Source organism: Ictalurus punctatus, chromosome 22, assembly GCF_001660625.3.
Source record: "Ictalurus punctatus breed USDA103 chromosome 22, Coco_2.0, whole genome shotgun sequence".
NCBI lineage: Eukaryota > Metazoa > Chordata > Actinopteri > Siluriformes > Ictaluridae > Ictalurus > Ictalurus punctatus.
In genome coordinates this window covers 15,978,797-15,995,117 of record NC_030437.2, presented here as the reverse complement: position 1 = coordinate 15,995,117, position 16,321 = coordinate 15,978,797, and the positions used below count along the sequence as shown (strand labels likewise).

At 38.1% G+C, this 16,321-nt stretch overlaps 2 protein-coding genes across 3 annotated transcripts in view; one reads left to right on the top strand and one right to left on the bottom strand.

Annotated features, from left to right (window-relative positions):
- Positions 1–193: 193 nt before the first annotated feature.
- LOC108255943 (histone H2A.V) lies at positions 194–4,506 on the top strand. The gene is made up of 5 exons (XM_017452329.3): positions 194–350; positions 2,357–2,434; positions 3,109–3,222; positions 4,065–4,194; positions 4,367–4,506. Exons 1-5 carry the CDS (start codon positions 348–350, stop codon positions 4,426–4,428), a joined length of 387 nt encoding a protein of 128 aa, XP_017307818.1. The 5' UTR covers positions 194–347; the 3' UTR covers positions 4,429–4,506.
- A 1,445-nt stretch (positions 4,507–5,951) lies between these two features.
- The window catches only part of hs3st1l2 (heparan sulfate (glucosamine) 3-O-sulfotransferase 1-like 2), a 27,839-nt gene continuing 17,469 nt past the window's right edge, over positions 5,952–16,321 (bottom strand). For both annotated transcript variants that reach the window (XM_017451229.3, XM_017451228.3), the window contains one exon: positions 5,952–7,694. In XM_017451229.3, coding sequence (XP_017306718.1) covers positions 6,633–7,544 — 912 coding nt within the window. In that variant the 5' untranslated portion in view covers positions 7,545–7,694 and the 3' untranslated portion in view covers positions 5,952–6,632. The remainder of the gene's footprint in view (positions 7,695–16,321) is intronic.

Here is a 16,321-nt window from a genome sequence, read left to right as displayed (position 1 = left end):
AACTAAGAGATTAGATAGATAGATAGATAGATCTTCATACAGTTGAAGAGGGAGTAAAAGTTTTGAGTACATTTCATAGTTGTAGTAAGTCCCGCCTTCACTCTGTATGTGCAAAATACCGTTCATCGGTGGGGGATGGGGGGGGAAAGCGTTTAGCAACCTGTAATGTCATTGGCTAGTCGTCAAATTCGAATCAACAACGGCGTACGTGATTGGTCATTGCCTCTGCTAGTTTACCTTGAAGTGTTTCTCTTCTAAACGGAGGTTTATTGTTCCTCTCTGTTTGAGGCCAAATTGATTTAGCGTAGTCCTCCCGGAATTCGTTCCCCGAACAACCAACCTTTACAATGGTATGTTTTTTTCTTATTTAATTTGTCGTTATTGCATCTTATATACATGTTTTGCGATTTGTTGAATGTAGCGTGTGTTTGACGTTATTAACTGTTTGAATGAACAAACGGCGATTTGTGCTAATCCGCTAGCTTAGCTTCATCGTTGTCCCCGCGCGCTAACAGTTTCGGAAAACGGCGTGTTGTTTGTTTTAGGATAATTTGCAACTCCCCCCCCCCCTCCCTCCACCGTTGATGTTATTTCGTTTTCTAGCGGTGGTTATTTACACTGATCGGAATTGACATCTTGTTGATTACGAACTGATATTTTTGTTTAAGATGAGTGATCTTTAACTAGGAAGCTACTGGCGTAATACACCGCTGGTTTGGATTGTTTACCTTTCCTGGCTGCTGATACAACTCGCCTGGTTAGCTAGCTGACATTACAGTGAATTTGATATCCAGAAAAGCTGTAAAATTTTGTTTTTATGGTCACAATGTTTTTTGTTCGAACGAGCGAGATGAGCTTTATTTTTCAACACCAGTCAGTGTAGATTTGGTTTTGCGGCTTGTTTTGGATCTTGTGTGCTAACTAGGTTTATTTTACCAGCTGCTAAAATTCATTGAGATCCAGGAAGCTATTTGTGGAACCGAGCTATTATTATTATTTATTATAATTATAATTGTTGTTATTATTATTATTATTATTATTATTATTATTATTAGCATGTTATTTTATAATATAGTATACTTTTATTGCCACCTGTGATGCGTTTAGGTAACACTTAATCAATTTTCAATATCTAAACTCGCTAACTACCAAACAGTAACGTCTTAATATTAACGCAAAAACATATTAATGCCAGTGTTTAGTATGTGGATTATTACCTAAAATCTTTTGATTTGTCTGTCTATGGACTACAAACTCTACAGTCAAACTTCACGTAGACTAAAAACGCCATTGATTGAAATGGCACAGCATGTTACGTATTTCATCTGAATCGTATAAACAGTGTAATAAATCGTGTGTCAAGTCGGCACCGTGGTTCGGTTCACATCGGAGTCGATTCCAAGATGGGTCGGTTCAATGATTGCACGGGTTTCGAATTAAGAGTCAACTTCAAGACATTGGAGTCGATTCCGCACTCCGCAAACGATTCACCGTGCGCGCGCTCACACACGCCAAGCAATATTTATTTAGCATCGAGACATGCAGGGGATATGTTTTGCCTTTACTTTAAATTTATCTGAGTTTATAGATATATATGTACAAAAAAAAGTGTGCAGAACCAATAAAAAAGTTCAGAACATATTGCCTTGAGTTAAGTTTCGGTTTCATTTGATCTGAACTGCTATTAAAAAAGAGCATTTTTAAAAAATAAATTACCCAGTAATTTAGAGCTGTAACAGTTATTTAAGTATATATCATATATACATAATGACCTAGTGATAAGTGAAAGTGAGAGAGCATGCACAGCTCCTTAAAGTTTCAGTCCCTCCAGGATTTTGTGATCACAAAATGAAGCAAATTCCACAAAAGTTTAGCAATTTTTCAAAATTACCACAGATTTGGGTCATGTGACGTCATCACAACGTGTACCCAGCCAATACGCTCTTTGATTCACATGTGTCAAATACTAGTACACCTGAAAGGTCTCCTTTGCCAACAAACATCACTGTGAAAGGCTGTGCAATTTTTTTTGCCAATTCCAAGTAGTTTTCCACAAAAAAATAAGTTACATCGCAAATAAAAAGAACAACTGCAGCAAATTCAAGCATTTTGTGCCACAACAATCTAAAAAAATTCAGCGAAATCCTGTATGGACTGAAGTTTAGGGTCATGTCATTTATGCCAACTTTCCTTATGATGGTTTTATAGAAGTATGAGCATAGTGAAATTTTATGCTTAACCATTTTCACAGGTTTAGAAATGTTGCATGTTTAAAAAATAAATAATGTCTGAATAAAATTGCATGTTTGCTCACTCTGGAGTTAAAGCTAAGCTTCTGTGTTTCATTAAATCCTAGGCTGGTGGCAAGGCAGGAAAGGACAGTGGAAAGGCCAAGGCAAAAGCGGTGTCTCGCTCCCAAAGGGCTGGACTTCAGGTAAAAGCCAATATTAATACTAATGTTTATTATGTCAGCAGTGTTGATCTATGTGTTCTTGGTTTAGACTAAATTGGGCATGTGCAATAATTGCTGAATGATTGATTAAAAAAAAATTTTCATTAAAAATTAAGGAACTGGATTATGTATTATTCATACATTGGTTCTGAAGCAAAACAGTTTTCATACTACGCACTAATTTTAAATCATGAGAATGTCTTAATCCTATTTAAACCTTTAATAAAAATCAGTAAGCACAGTAACTGAGCTGGTCTTTTAAATACTGAACAGTATTGTAGCGCTATATATTGTACATGAGTAAATAAACATTTGAATAGTTCATATTTGAATACTACTGAAATATGCTTTGTTGCGAATCTGTAAACGAATAGGTCATAAATGTCAATTGCTGTTTCACAGTTGGGCTGGATCATGTTGGTCATTTCTCAGTTTTGTTTTGACTCATGATTGCGCTTCACCGACTCCATGTTCATCCTGCTAAAAGCACACTGTTCTTCAATCGGTGTTTTTTTTTTTTTTTTTGTTTTTTTTGTTTTTTTTTTTTTGGTAGTGTAGCAATAAACAATGGGTTGGCAGCTAAATTTTGAATGGTTTCATTAGTGAAATCTGTCTGAATACGCTTTAAATAATGGCTCTTTTTCACGGTTTCGTAGTTCCCTGTGGGTCGTATCCACAGGCATCTGAAGACCCGCACTACCAGTCATGGGCGAGTGGGAGCTACAGCAGCCGTGTACAGTGCTGCCATTCTGGAATATCTCACAGCCGAGGTAAAGGAAGTAACTCATCAGGGTCCGGTGTAACTTTTTTGTGTTATCGTTCCTTTACAGCTCAATGACTACTGAGTGTCAGGTTTATCGGAAACAGTGGCGGCTCATCCATATAACCCCGCCGTATATACCAGCCATTCAACAAACACTAATCTTAATAAAGTCCTCATTCTCAACATCATGCATTTTACATTCTGTTGTAATACTGATCAGCTATTATAAATGACACATGATTTTTTTAAAAAATGTTGCTATTTGACAAATATAAGATGATGTTCCATTGATTTGCTTGTTTTTCTAGATGTTGTGCACTTAGCTTCTGTAGAAGAATTGTAAAGGGTTTTTTTTTCCCATTTTGAATTAAAAAAAAAAAAAACTTTAGTATTGTTGTTGCACCTAATGGTCAAACGGGAGAACTGCACCAAGCATTAATAAAGGCCTTTCGGGAACAGGAATTATGCTGCCCCATGCTCCTTCTCAGCACATTTTCACTGAAGGAGGAGCAGGACATGAGTTAGTGACAGGGTTGCCAGACTGGGCTAGTTTAAAAGATATTCTGCAGCCACTAAATCTTGTTTTATAGCAAATATCAGAATTAAGTCTGATTGTGTCTGATTTACAGAACCATTTCTACTGTAAGACATATTGCAAAGATCAGGAGAGGGAAAGGCCAAATTGTTTGTAGGGCTAGTTTCAAGTCTTTTGTCTGGATTTTAAGATGCAGTTGGATTACATAGAGTAGGTGCAGATGTTTTGTGTAATATTGCTTCACCAATAGGATAAATATTCATTTTCATATGTATTAAATGGAAATCATTGACAGTGGTTGGGTCTCATCTTAGGTGTTGGAGTTGGCAGGAAATGCCTCCAAAGATCTGAAGGTGAAGCGTATCACTCCCCGCCATCTACAGTTGGCCATTCGTGGAGACGAGGAGTTGGACTCCCTCATTAAGGCTACCATCGCTGGTGGTGGTGAGTTGGGACACTTTCAGTATTCTGTTGCATGGCGATGCTTAAAATGTGTTAAGTGGTTTGCTTACTAGGAAAAGTGAAGGATGCAGATTAAATGATGTATAGGCACATTTTCTGTCAGTTTCACTACTCAAGTCTGGGCTCAATTGACACTAGCTCTGTGTTTTTGCAGGTGTGATCCCTCACATCCACAAGTCCCTGATTGGCAAGAAGGGCCAGCAGAAGACTGCATAAAACACCATCATCGTGGTGCGCTGGACTCAAGGACTTGTGTTCGGACTGTGATCAGATAAACTTGCATTTGTTTGTTCATCCGTTCTTTTTCTATTTTTTTTTTTTTTTAAATTAATGTTCATGTTGTATTAGCTAACCCTGAGTAATTTGTTAGTTTATCCCTTACAAAATTAGTTTAAAACCAGATCCCTGTGTTCAAAGCTATTTTAGAGAGACATGCAGGAATTGTGATTTTTGTCCTATTAAGTGAATTTGTTTGATTGGCCAGAGTTATGGAAGTGTTTTATACTGAAAATGGAACTGATAAAAACACATTTTTTACAAAACAAAAAATGTTTGTCTTTTTCCCCCCCCACCCTTGCATGGTATACTATCCTGTATAATCAGTCCCGTATGTGGATTTTTTACATTTACTTTGCACCTCCGGGGTTGGGGGTTCGAATCCCGCCTCCACCCTGTGCGTGAAGAATTTGCATGTTCTCCCCCAATTCCCAGAATTCGCACGGTTTCCTCCCCAGTCCAAAGTGTGTGTGTGTGTGTGTGTGTGTGTGTGTGTGTGTGTGTGTGTGTGTGTGTGTGTGTGTGTGTGTGCGTGCATGCCCGTGCCCTGCAGTGGGTTGGCACCTTGTCCAGGGTGTTTCCTGCCTTGTGTCTTGAGTTCCCTGGGATAGGCTCCAGGCTCCCCCACAACCCTGTGTAGTAGAAGCAGTACAGAAAATGGATGGATGGATGGATGGATGGATGGATGGATTTTTGTAATACTTTTGGACAATATCCATTGTTGAGTGTTATATAATTAAAAGTGCAGTGAACGTGTGATACCCTATGATGAAATGCACCCACTGTCCTTGGGATAGGTTCTGGACCCACCGCAGCCCTGACCAAGACAAATTGGTTACTGAAGATGGATGAATGAAGATTGCTGACAGTAAATAAGACCTGGACTAAGCGATGGCACTCTCATCAGTTGTCAGGATATTTTGAGACAATTCCAATCATTTCCTGGTGATATGATCTTACATATCAATTTTACAATAATTCACTATAATATTTAGTATGACTGATAGCACTCCTCACTGTTCTGCTAAAGCTCCTGGAGAGAATTTATTCAAACACACTCTTCAGCACAGTTTTTGACAATATTATTAGTACAGATTAGATTATGAACATGCAGTTATCAAGTTTTCAAATGTTTGTATGTTTAAAATATTTATGAAGGGCCAAAATATAGTTAAGTATCTTTATTTCTTAATTGAAGTTAAAACAAAATGAGCACTGGGTATTTTCTATCAACTGGTCTTCTTTGCTGTGGTGGCACTGGAGGAAACTGAATTCCTCTTCTCACTTGGAGAGAAATCATGGCCATCTGGTTTGGAAAAACAACTATCTTTCAAGAGGAACTGAATTATATTAAATGATATTACTGAGTATAAGTGTGTATGGCATTCATTTTGATTCTAAACCATGATTTTGCACATGTTTGTACATTCACGTATTGAGCAAAAACTGCATACACACAGAACTTTCTTTTTAAAGAGCCTTTAAAAATAGAAACTTATTCAAAATGGCAGACAAAACATTCAAGTATAGATTAATTTAACAAATGTGAAGGATGAAAATCCAACTAATTACTAGAATGATTACAGCGCTCATTCATACACTTGTACAAACCTTTGTAAAGTACACAAAATGCACAGAAAGTATAAGCTACATAATGTTTGTCTTACTGGTAATGTGAGTACTTCCATATTACCCATATGTCTCAGCAGCTGTTTTTTATGTACACGTATTAACATTTTAAACATACAGTTAGTCTACAGCAGGGCTCACCAATCATATCTACAAAGTGCCGGTGCAGCTGCAGGGTTCATTAAAACCAAGCAGATAATCTGTGGATAAGATTAGTAATCCCTTATCTACAGCTGGTGTCCATTAATCCATACCCCTGAATTTCAAGATCAGGTTTGTTGCAGTTCTGCATAACCAACACCAGGAGGAACCTTTGCGCCAGAGATACCGTCTGTTTTCCACATTTGTGCTCTTGTTATTTTTCTTTTTCAGCTCAGTTCTTGGACTTGGTTGGAATAAACTCAGATGTTAATCAAATCTCAGTCAAATATCAAATAATGTGTAGAGTTCTGACTAGACAGGATATTTCATGGCAGATTTAGTCTACAGTCTTAAAATCTAGTGTAAACTTTTTATCAGCACCAGTGAAAAGTCTGGCCTGTCATCCTAAAAAAGATCTGATTGGGCAATCTGAGGAATCGACAGAGCTTTTGGAAAGCCTCGTTGCTGAGGGGTGCATGTGGTCTTCCTTTTGATTCATCCAGGCACTTGTCATGTCCTGCAGAAAGCAGGCAGTAAAACCCTTTAGTGGTGTTGAAGTAGAAGTTATCTGGCATTATCCGCGGTGGAAGTTCCAGGAATTTCTCTGCTTTTTGAAGTTCTGGGAATGGGTCCCGGATTAATGCCTCTCCATCAACAATATGGATCTGCTCCCTGGGGAAAAGCGCCAGCCACCTGGCCAGGTGTTGGTGGTAAAGGCTTCTCTGGAGGGCCTTGTAGTTGGGGTTGATGTGTCCTCGGCGTAGGAGCAGTTCCTCCAGAGGTTGGTATGGTTTGTTCTGCTGGATGCGGTTGTGCAGGACCTGTGTGTAGTCTGACACGAGCCTCTCAGCTGGGTCTCGGACGATCAGAAGAAGCTTCACTGCTGGATTCATTGACCACATTCTGGCTGGAACCATAGGTGCTGTGAAATAACCTGGAGTCTTTTCCACGGTCACCTGCGCAGCAAGAGTGAGAGGCATCTGAGCACGATACCAGTCCATACCCTTGTGGAAGTTTTCATCCAAGTTGAAGTAGTGCACTTCAGCCTTGGCCACCTCCACATCTGGATGAAGGTTGAGCATCTCCAGCAGGGCTCTGGTGCCTCCCTTGCGTACTCCGATGATGATGGCACCTGGTAAGCGTCGTGAGGTGCTGCTGTTGGTGGTCTCATTCGGGTTCACTGAGATCACAGAGATTGTGGAGGATCTGAGCTCCCGCAGGCAAACATATAACTGGGCCTGGAGCACCAGCAATAGGATCAGTGCCAGGAGAAGCGTCCAGAACATGGTGACACTTCAGTCAGGTCAAGGGTAGCAAGTAGACACAAACACAAACACACAGCAGTGGGAAGGAGGACACACACGGCAGGTGGGCACACACACGCTGATACACAACAGCTGTCGATTGCCACTGCTTCAGATCTTTACTCCAGTTTTCTGTAGAGAAAAATATACAGGAAAATATTTGAGGTCTCGAGGCTTGCATGGAGATTAATCGTAGTTTCATAGGATGCTATTTTGTTGTTCAATGCAATATCAAATCTGTGTTTTAAATAAATAAAATTCTTTAAAAAATTTTTAAAAAGGTGATTTCAAAGAAATAAAAATATATAATTTTTGTTATAAGAAATTAATAGAATTATAAAATGTTATTAAAAAAGAAACAAATTAAACATTCATGTTGAAACAATACTTATAACTGTATACAGTAGATACACAAAATCTTTCTGTGCATTATTTTGAAATAATAATAATAATAATAATAATAATAATAATTATTATTATTATTATTATTATTATTATTGTATAGAGCCTTTTAACAGTTTCCAACACTATAAAAATGAGTTAAACAAATGCGCTATAAAAGAAAAAAAAAAGTTAAAAATTGTTAGGAAATAGTCAATTTAAAGGAAATAACATTAAAAAATATTTTTATATCTATTTATTGAGGAAGAGGTTCTCAAACATCGTGAATGTTCCACAATATTAAATGTAACTATTAACAGTTAAAAAGCTCAACATGGTGTTAGTTATACATTCAATTTGTAATCATTATCAAATTGCTATGGTATAAGTGGAATAACATCCTTCAGACCATAGTTTCTCAATGAATAGGTATAAAAATATTTTTTTTAAACAATGTGATTTCCTTTAAATTAAACTTTTTGTCCCCTTTTATAGCTAATTTGGTTTTACTCTGTTCAAACTGTTAAAAAGCTCTACACAAATAAAACATCATTCTTTCAAAACAATGCAAAGAAAGGTTAATTTTGGTGAATGCTATTTTAGGTAGACCACACAGATAATTTAAGAGCCATAAAGGAAAACATTTCAAAACAAACATTTTCAGGCAACAAGTGAGGTACAACCCCGATTCCAAAAAAGTTGGGACACTGTGTAAACTGTAAATAAATGTAAGCAAAACCGAATACGATGATTTGCAAATCTCATAAACCCAGATGCTATTCACAATAGAACACAGAAAACATATCAAATGTTTAAACTGAGGAAATGTACCACTTTTTTTTTTTTTTTTTTAAAAAGGTAATTTTGAATTTCATGGCTGCAGCACATCTCAAAAAAGTTGGGACTGGATCAAGAAAAGGCTGGAAAAGTAAGTGTTACTAAAAAGAAACAGCTGGAGGAACATTTTTCAACTAATTAGGTTCATTGGCAACAGATAAATAACATGACTGGGTATAAAAAGAGTATCTTAGAGAGGCAGAGTCTCTCACAAGTAAAGATGGGATGGAATCTGGATGGAAGCATATGTTGCTCTAAAACCTGTTTATACATTTCAGCATTGATGGTGCCTTTCCAGATGTGCAAGCTGCCCATTCTATAGGCACTAATGTACACCCATACCATCAGAGACGCAGGCAGTATTTGTCTGACCACAGAACAGTTTTCCACTTTGCCTCGGTCCATTTTAAATGAGCTTTGGCTCAGAGAAGACAGCGGGGTTTCTGGATCATGTTCACATATGGCTTCTTCTTTGCATGAAAGCGCTTTAACCAGCATTTGTGGATGGCACGGAGAGCTGTGTTCACAGACAATAAGTTCTGGAGGTGTTTCTGAGCCCATGCAGTGATTTGCATTACAGAATCCTGCCTGTTTCTGTAACGGCCCTCGGCCCTCCTACAGTGCCGCCTGAGGGCCCGAAGATCACCGGCATGCAATATTGATGTTCACCCTTGTCCCTGGTGCACAGAGATTTCTCCAGATTCTCTGAATTTTCTGATGATATTATGTACTGTAGATGATGAACATCATTACGATGAACAACATTATTCTGAAATTGTTCCACAAATTGTAGACGCAGTGTTTCGCAGATTGGTGAACCTCTTCCCATCTTTACTTCTGAAAGACTCTGCCTCTCTAACATTCTCTTTTTATACCCAATCATGTTACTAACCTGTTGCCAATTAACCTCCATCTGTTTCTTTTTAGTAACACTTACTTTTCCAGGCTTTTGTTGCCCTGTCCCAACTTTTCTGAGAAGTGTTGCGTCCATTGAATTCAAAATTACCTTATTTTTTTCCCTTAAAACGGTACATTTACTCAGTTTAAACATTTGATATGTTTTCTATGTTCTATTGTGAGTAGCATATGGGTTTATGAGATTTGCAAATCATTGCATTCTGTTTTTATTTACATTTTACACAGCGTCCCAACTTTTTTGAAATTGGGGTTGTATTTTATGTGATATTTTGTTGCTTCATCATTTACCTCTCATCATCAATCAACAACTTGAGCTTAACTGTAGTCCTATATGTGTAGTAGAGCTGAGTGATTTAGAGGTCTAACAATCTAATAAATTCAACGCGTGGTAATTAATCTTCTCAAGGTGGTGTATTACAGGCGCTTTAGTGAAATGTTGTGCGTCTGTCGCCGTCTAGCGGACGCTCACAGAACTACATCTAACTCCTGTAACCATGCTCTTATATTAATTAGTCACCGACCTGTACATGCCATTTGTATTAATACACAGCGCGGTTGAATTCTCGATTCTGATTGGTCAGAAGTTGCGCATTCATTTTACAACAAATGGCTTGAAAAGTAGTTCCAGCAGTAACATAAACAATAGGGTTATGTTAATGCACTGTTCTAAGAAGTTACTGTTTTAATATTAAAAGATCATACACAGGGATTTGTATGGGCCTTTGATCATTTATGTCGTTAAGTTGTTTTTTTCTGTGTGTGTTAGGAGACGTGTTGGATGAGTCTCAGGTGCCAGTGCTTTGTATTAATCATGGTGCTTTGTATAATTTCCCAGCATGGGCAAATGTTCAGGACAGAATAGTTTACGTTTTGTTGTTTCTCTGTAAAATGACACGCTATGTGTTTTTTCTCTCGTTCACTGCAACATAGAGAAAAGAAGAGGCTGGTGAGGGAATGACTATTTAGCGTTGTTATAATATACGTGATAACATGAACTAACAGGCTCCTTTTTTCTGCCCCGTCCAGGTATTTCATATCATTGCTGCCCCTAGACAATTCAGGTATTTCATATAATTTCTACCCCTAGCCAATTCAATATTTCATACATTTTCTTCCCTTAGCCAGTTCAGGTATTTCATGTGTTCCAGCTCAAACACACCTGGTGCAAAAAATGAAGCCCTTGATTAGTCACATCAGGTGTGCTTGAGACAACACCTCTTTTGCATATTTGTGCTGTTGTGAGGGATTCTGTTCAGGGGTTGAATAACTTTGAAACTGGAGGAAGGAAGTTGCATTTTCAGTTGAATTTGCCACGTGAAGCATTTGTTGTGTTGAACTATTTCAACTGCTTTTGTTCACTGTGAACAGCTGAAAGTCTGTACATTGTGACAATGTAGGGGTTTGCAATGGGGGTTGAATAATTTTGATTGTTCTTTTACATATTCACCTGCACTTTGTTAACTTTGCACTATGCTACTAATTGCACACACTCTCTCTCTCTCTCTCTCTCTCTCTCTCTCTCTCTCTCTCTCTCTCTCTCTCTCTCTCTCTCTCTCCTTGGCAGCACAAGACCATCCGCAGGCAAATAAGCCAGGCTTCAGTCTGAGGACTCTCTCATATTTGGCAAACATCAAATGTGCATGAATATTACTGCAGGATATATTGCATCACTCTCAATAAGTCACGAGTTGTAAAACCAGTATGTAATTAACACATAAATAGATCTGAGCACAGGTTCCTATCACTGGTCCTGGAGTACCCCTTGTCCTACAGATTCTAGTGTTTTCCCTGCTCTCAACACAATAACAGCCCTTCCTGAATTGAAATGGGTGTGTCTGAGCAGAGAAACCACTAATGTGTACAGGACAGTGGGTTCTCTAAGAACAGGGTATGGGAACCTGTGGGCTGGGGCTAGGCACATCCCTCTCCACATCTGAAATAGGTCTAGTTATGATAAAGTGGAAACATTTAGGAGCTGAAAAATATTTATAATATATAAAAACTAATCAAGCTGAAGTTAAAACTAATGTTTAATACTGCTAAGATTGCTGAAGGCTATGATAAAGCATGTTGGTCAAGCTGTATGATTTTCAGTGAATTTGTTGTCTCTTTCTGAACACAGGTTTAGGCTGGCCACGTCGCTGAAGGCCTGATGGGGTTGGTCTTAGTGTACACTTGCCTCCCTGTTGAGTTGTGGTTATTAATTTGCTCGCTCTCTGGTCTGGAGCAGTAAGGCCTTGTAAACAAGCGCTGCTGTTCCTGACTTAATTGCTCCGCTGGGAGCTGGTGTGTAGGCCTCTTGGCCTCCCGCGCGCCACTCTGTCAGCCAATCATGTAGCATTCGAGTATGAAGCCTCTTCCCCATCATCATTTAGCGCTACAAGCGTCATCAACTCCGCCATTATGGACAGAGTGTCCATAATGTCTCTCACTTCATTCCCCGGAGACAAAGTGGTTCTTAGGATGACAATTTGACAGCTGTTATACTGAAATATCACACTCTAGTCTGCCATACGTAGTCACAGTTTGGGATATTAACGTCCATTTGCACTCCTGAGCAGTTTTTCCAAAAGAGTTTTGTAGACTTCAGTGGTTTAATAACAGCTTTTAATGATAGCAGCGACGGGTAATTGCGGAACGAATCGTTAGTTTTTGAGCACTTCTTTTAAAGTGAGAGGCAAATCGATCCACAAGCATGAATAACGAACCAAAAGTTTTCACAAAGTTGCTTTGTTTATTTTAATTGTCCCTTTTCCTACTGTTCTCATACTTGACTCGTATACTGCTGTGACACAGGTCTTTCATTATTAGTACTTAAAGGTGCTATATCTTAATATTTTCAGGCATTTTTATATTATTCCTGAGTGGATATGAAACATTATTAGGTTTATTTTGAATATCTTGCTTAATGCCAAAATATTTAATACATTTTTGTATGGCGCCTCTCCAATGACGCCTATTTTGCCTGACACTGCCCGCTATACATTACTATTCATACAAAGTTCATCAAAATTCATTCATATTTATTACTTGATTACATAAAGTCCAAAATACAGCTGGCCTGAGTGACAAAATATGAGAACGAGAAATAAAATGTCCAACACGGCGGGAGGCAAGATGTGTCATTGTGGTGAGCTTACTAAAGTTTTTCAAGAGAAGAAAATAAAAAGTAGAAATCAACAGTAGAAACAAAAAGTAGTGATAAATTAAGCCACTACACAGGAATACACTGATTCATTATTTAATGTAATGACATACTGAGTCAAATCCGAAGCTTATAATTATACTGTTTGTAAATGTGCTGTGCTGTGAGTATAAAAAGCTGGAACAGCAGAAGTGAAACTTAACCCACTGCATATGGATTTGTTTTCTTTGGGGGAAATGACTTATGAAAAGAACCGTTTAATAAGACTCTTTTTTTTTAACTTGTCATGTTGCATAATTGTGTTTTTAGCTAGTGTTGACTCACTGGTGTCACTGGTAAACCCCACATTGAAAATTAGCGCACCCTCACCACTGACTCATTTAATCATTTCAAATCATTTCCTTACAGAATTCAAAGGACATCATGGATGCCTTATATTAGTGTTGAAGGCCTAATTTGTTCATTCAATCCCACAATGCAATGCAATACGTACAGTGAGTGCCCAAATGATGTAGTGCTCTGCTTCATCTAAATGCGTATCAGAACTGACTGTGGTGCAGTTCATTGCTTTTGGTTCTGTGTCCACCTGTTGTTCCTGCTGCTTTCAGGTCATCCTGCAACTCCTTTCAAGTGACTGCTGGCTTCTCTCTTACCTTCCTTATCATGAGTCTAAGAGTATGGTGTGAAATCCTGCATGGTGCATCTGTCCAGGGTTGATTAGTTGTCGTTCCATGAACTTTCCACCTGCATATTATCTGACTACTTGTACTGACAGGGATGTTTAAGGTCTTAACGGCTCTGTAGCTTTTTTCCATTCGATTGTTGCTTAATAATATCGTCCCTGATTACATTAGGAAGCTCCTTCACCAATTTCTCTTTCAAATATATACTGTTGGAATACTTTCATCCCTGTCAATTTCCTTTTTTTTTTTTAAAAAAAAGAAGCTATATTTGTTTATGGTTATGAATACATACTTTTTAGCTCATATTTAAGTATAAAGTCAAAAGACATTACATATGTAAATGTGAAGTGGATCTAGAGTATGCATTGAAGGTATATTAAATAAACACCTGGAAAAGTGCCTGAATACTTATTTCCTATCACTGTACTTATCATCTTGAAACTAGCCTACTGCATTGCATTGTAGGGTTTCGTGAATACACTGGATATTCTACACTGTTCTGATAAAAAATAAAAGGACAAAACCTCCAAAATTAGTGCACTAAAAAATTAGTGAAGAGGCTGTCGTCTTCAAGACTGCATTTTGGAACCACTGGCTTGTACAATATTTCTACACTAAAGCTCTATTCAGACTGCAGTAGTTTTACGTGGGGAGGTGGGGTAATGTAATAATTATTGATGACTCTGGGATTTTAGTTTCATCCAAACCCTTACATCAGTATGTGGAAAAATTACACCATGTGTTCTATTTCTTCTCTAAAAGTACCAGTAGAAATAGCCCCATGTAATGTAGAGTACATGTCGTACAGTATATTGACATATTATATCCTGTGGGTAAAGAGTTTTCACGCTTCGTCTTCAGTATGCAGAGACATTCTTTTCTATCATCTGCTGCAGGGAGCAAACCCGAAAACAAGCATTGAGAAATTTTAAAACACAAAACAACAAAATATAGATGATATTTCAAAGGATTTGAGTTCCTAGCACAGGTAGCCTACATTTTATGTGCATATAATGATCAAGCACAACATGATATGACGCACATGTAATATGCTTCAAAGAACATTTGGTGTGATGACCCTGCATAAGTGCAAGTGAGGACACTCAAATCTTGTCCTGTCCAAATACTACTACTTCTACTACTACTACTACTACTACTACTACTACTACTACTACTACTACTAATAATAATAATAAAGGTTACATCAGGCATCATAATAGGTTCCTTGGTTTGTCTCTCAGGGTGTTTGTCTCTCTTTAGAAGTTCTAAATTGGTTTTGCTTTTAAAGAAAAGCCTTTTTAGGAAGCTACAGTTAGAATCCTTCTGCAGATGTCATTCTGGGGAATGGGTTAAAGTAAGGAAATGAATGAAAACCCCTGTAGTCTGAAAGAATTTAATCTATAAAATACCTACATTTTGGACATCTACTAATAGATTTCTTCTCTGGTGGTGGGCGAGAACTGGAGACGGATAGTGATATAGTTTTGAAAGTCTGAATGTTTCTGATCTGCTGCTGTTAAGCACTTGAGCATACCTCGACTCAATCTCCTGCCATGTTCTCCATTTTATGGCACGTCTGGAAAACAGGCAGCTTACTTACTGCTTAACTGCCATTATAAAAGATAGCAGGTAATAAGAAAAGGGGAATATAAACAGTCTACAGTAATGTGTTTTTGCCTTCGCATTGGCACATGGAAAGTTGTACTTGTACCTGTGTACTGCGATCGCGTCTTTCATTCTCTTTTTGTCTCTAGCACACAGACACATTCACATAATGCCTCCTCCAGCTTTTCATCGAAAAACTCTTTCTATTACCTTCACTCAGGTCGTGAGATTGTCTCCAAACAACAGAAACATCACATCTCCACTGTGACAAAACAATTACCCAGACTTCATTACACACTGCTGACTCTGTAATTGTATTTAAAGCCTTAATTATGCTGAATGAGTTCCATGGGTTACAGATGGAAGTGAGCTCAGCTTCTTTGGTAAATGACCCTTGAAAAGAAATGTGGCAGATAAGTTTTTTTTTCTTTCTCCACTCAAGTCACTTTTAGCACTTCAATTCACCAAGGAGTTTGAAAAGAAAAACAATGTGTCTTACAAAGTTAAGGCTATCACTGGTGCATGCAGTCACCATACTGTCCCTGATGCTGCACAGAAGGCAAAATCTGTCAGAAACACAAGTGTGCTCATTTGAGATGGTTGATCAATTTGTCTTATCTAGGTTCTTGTGAGTTTGTTTAGGCTAGACCAACTGGTCACTATATTGTCTATAATGGCATACAATGAACTATATACTTGAAACCCTTATTTTTTAATGGCATTTTGGCACACGCCCTTATCCAGAGCAACTTACATTTATCTAATTTTTACAACTGAGAAATTGAGGGTTAAGGGCCTTGCCCAAGGGCCCAACAGTGGCAGTGCTGGGGCTTGATCTCCTGACCTTCTGATCAGTAACCCAGAGCCTTTAACCACTGATCCACCACTGCCCACACTTAATTGTGTAGTACTGATAGCACGTATCCTTATACCACAGCCTACAGAGGAACAATTTCAAATCCAAAATATCTGATTTAACATTTTTTTTGCATCAACAGTGTGCTGTTCCTGCTGTTTGCATCGATAATGTGTGAGTACAGTAGTTATTTTGAACTCCACTTGTGTTATTAACACGTAATTCATTTCACACTCAGTATACTAATGAACCACAGCAGTCTTCACCTACACATCTAGGAACACAGTCGGAGCTCAGTAAGAAAGCAATCAGCGTAGTGTTACATATACAATGT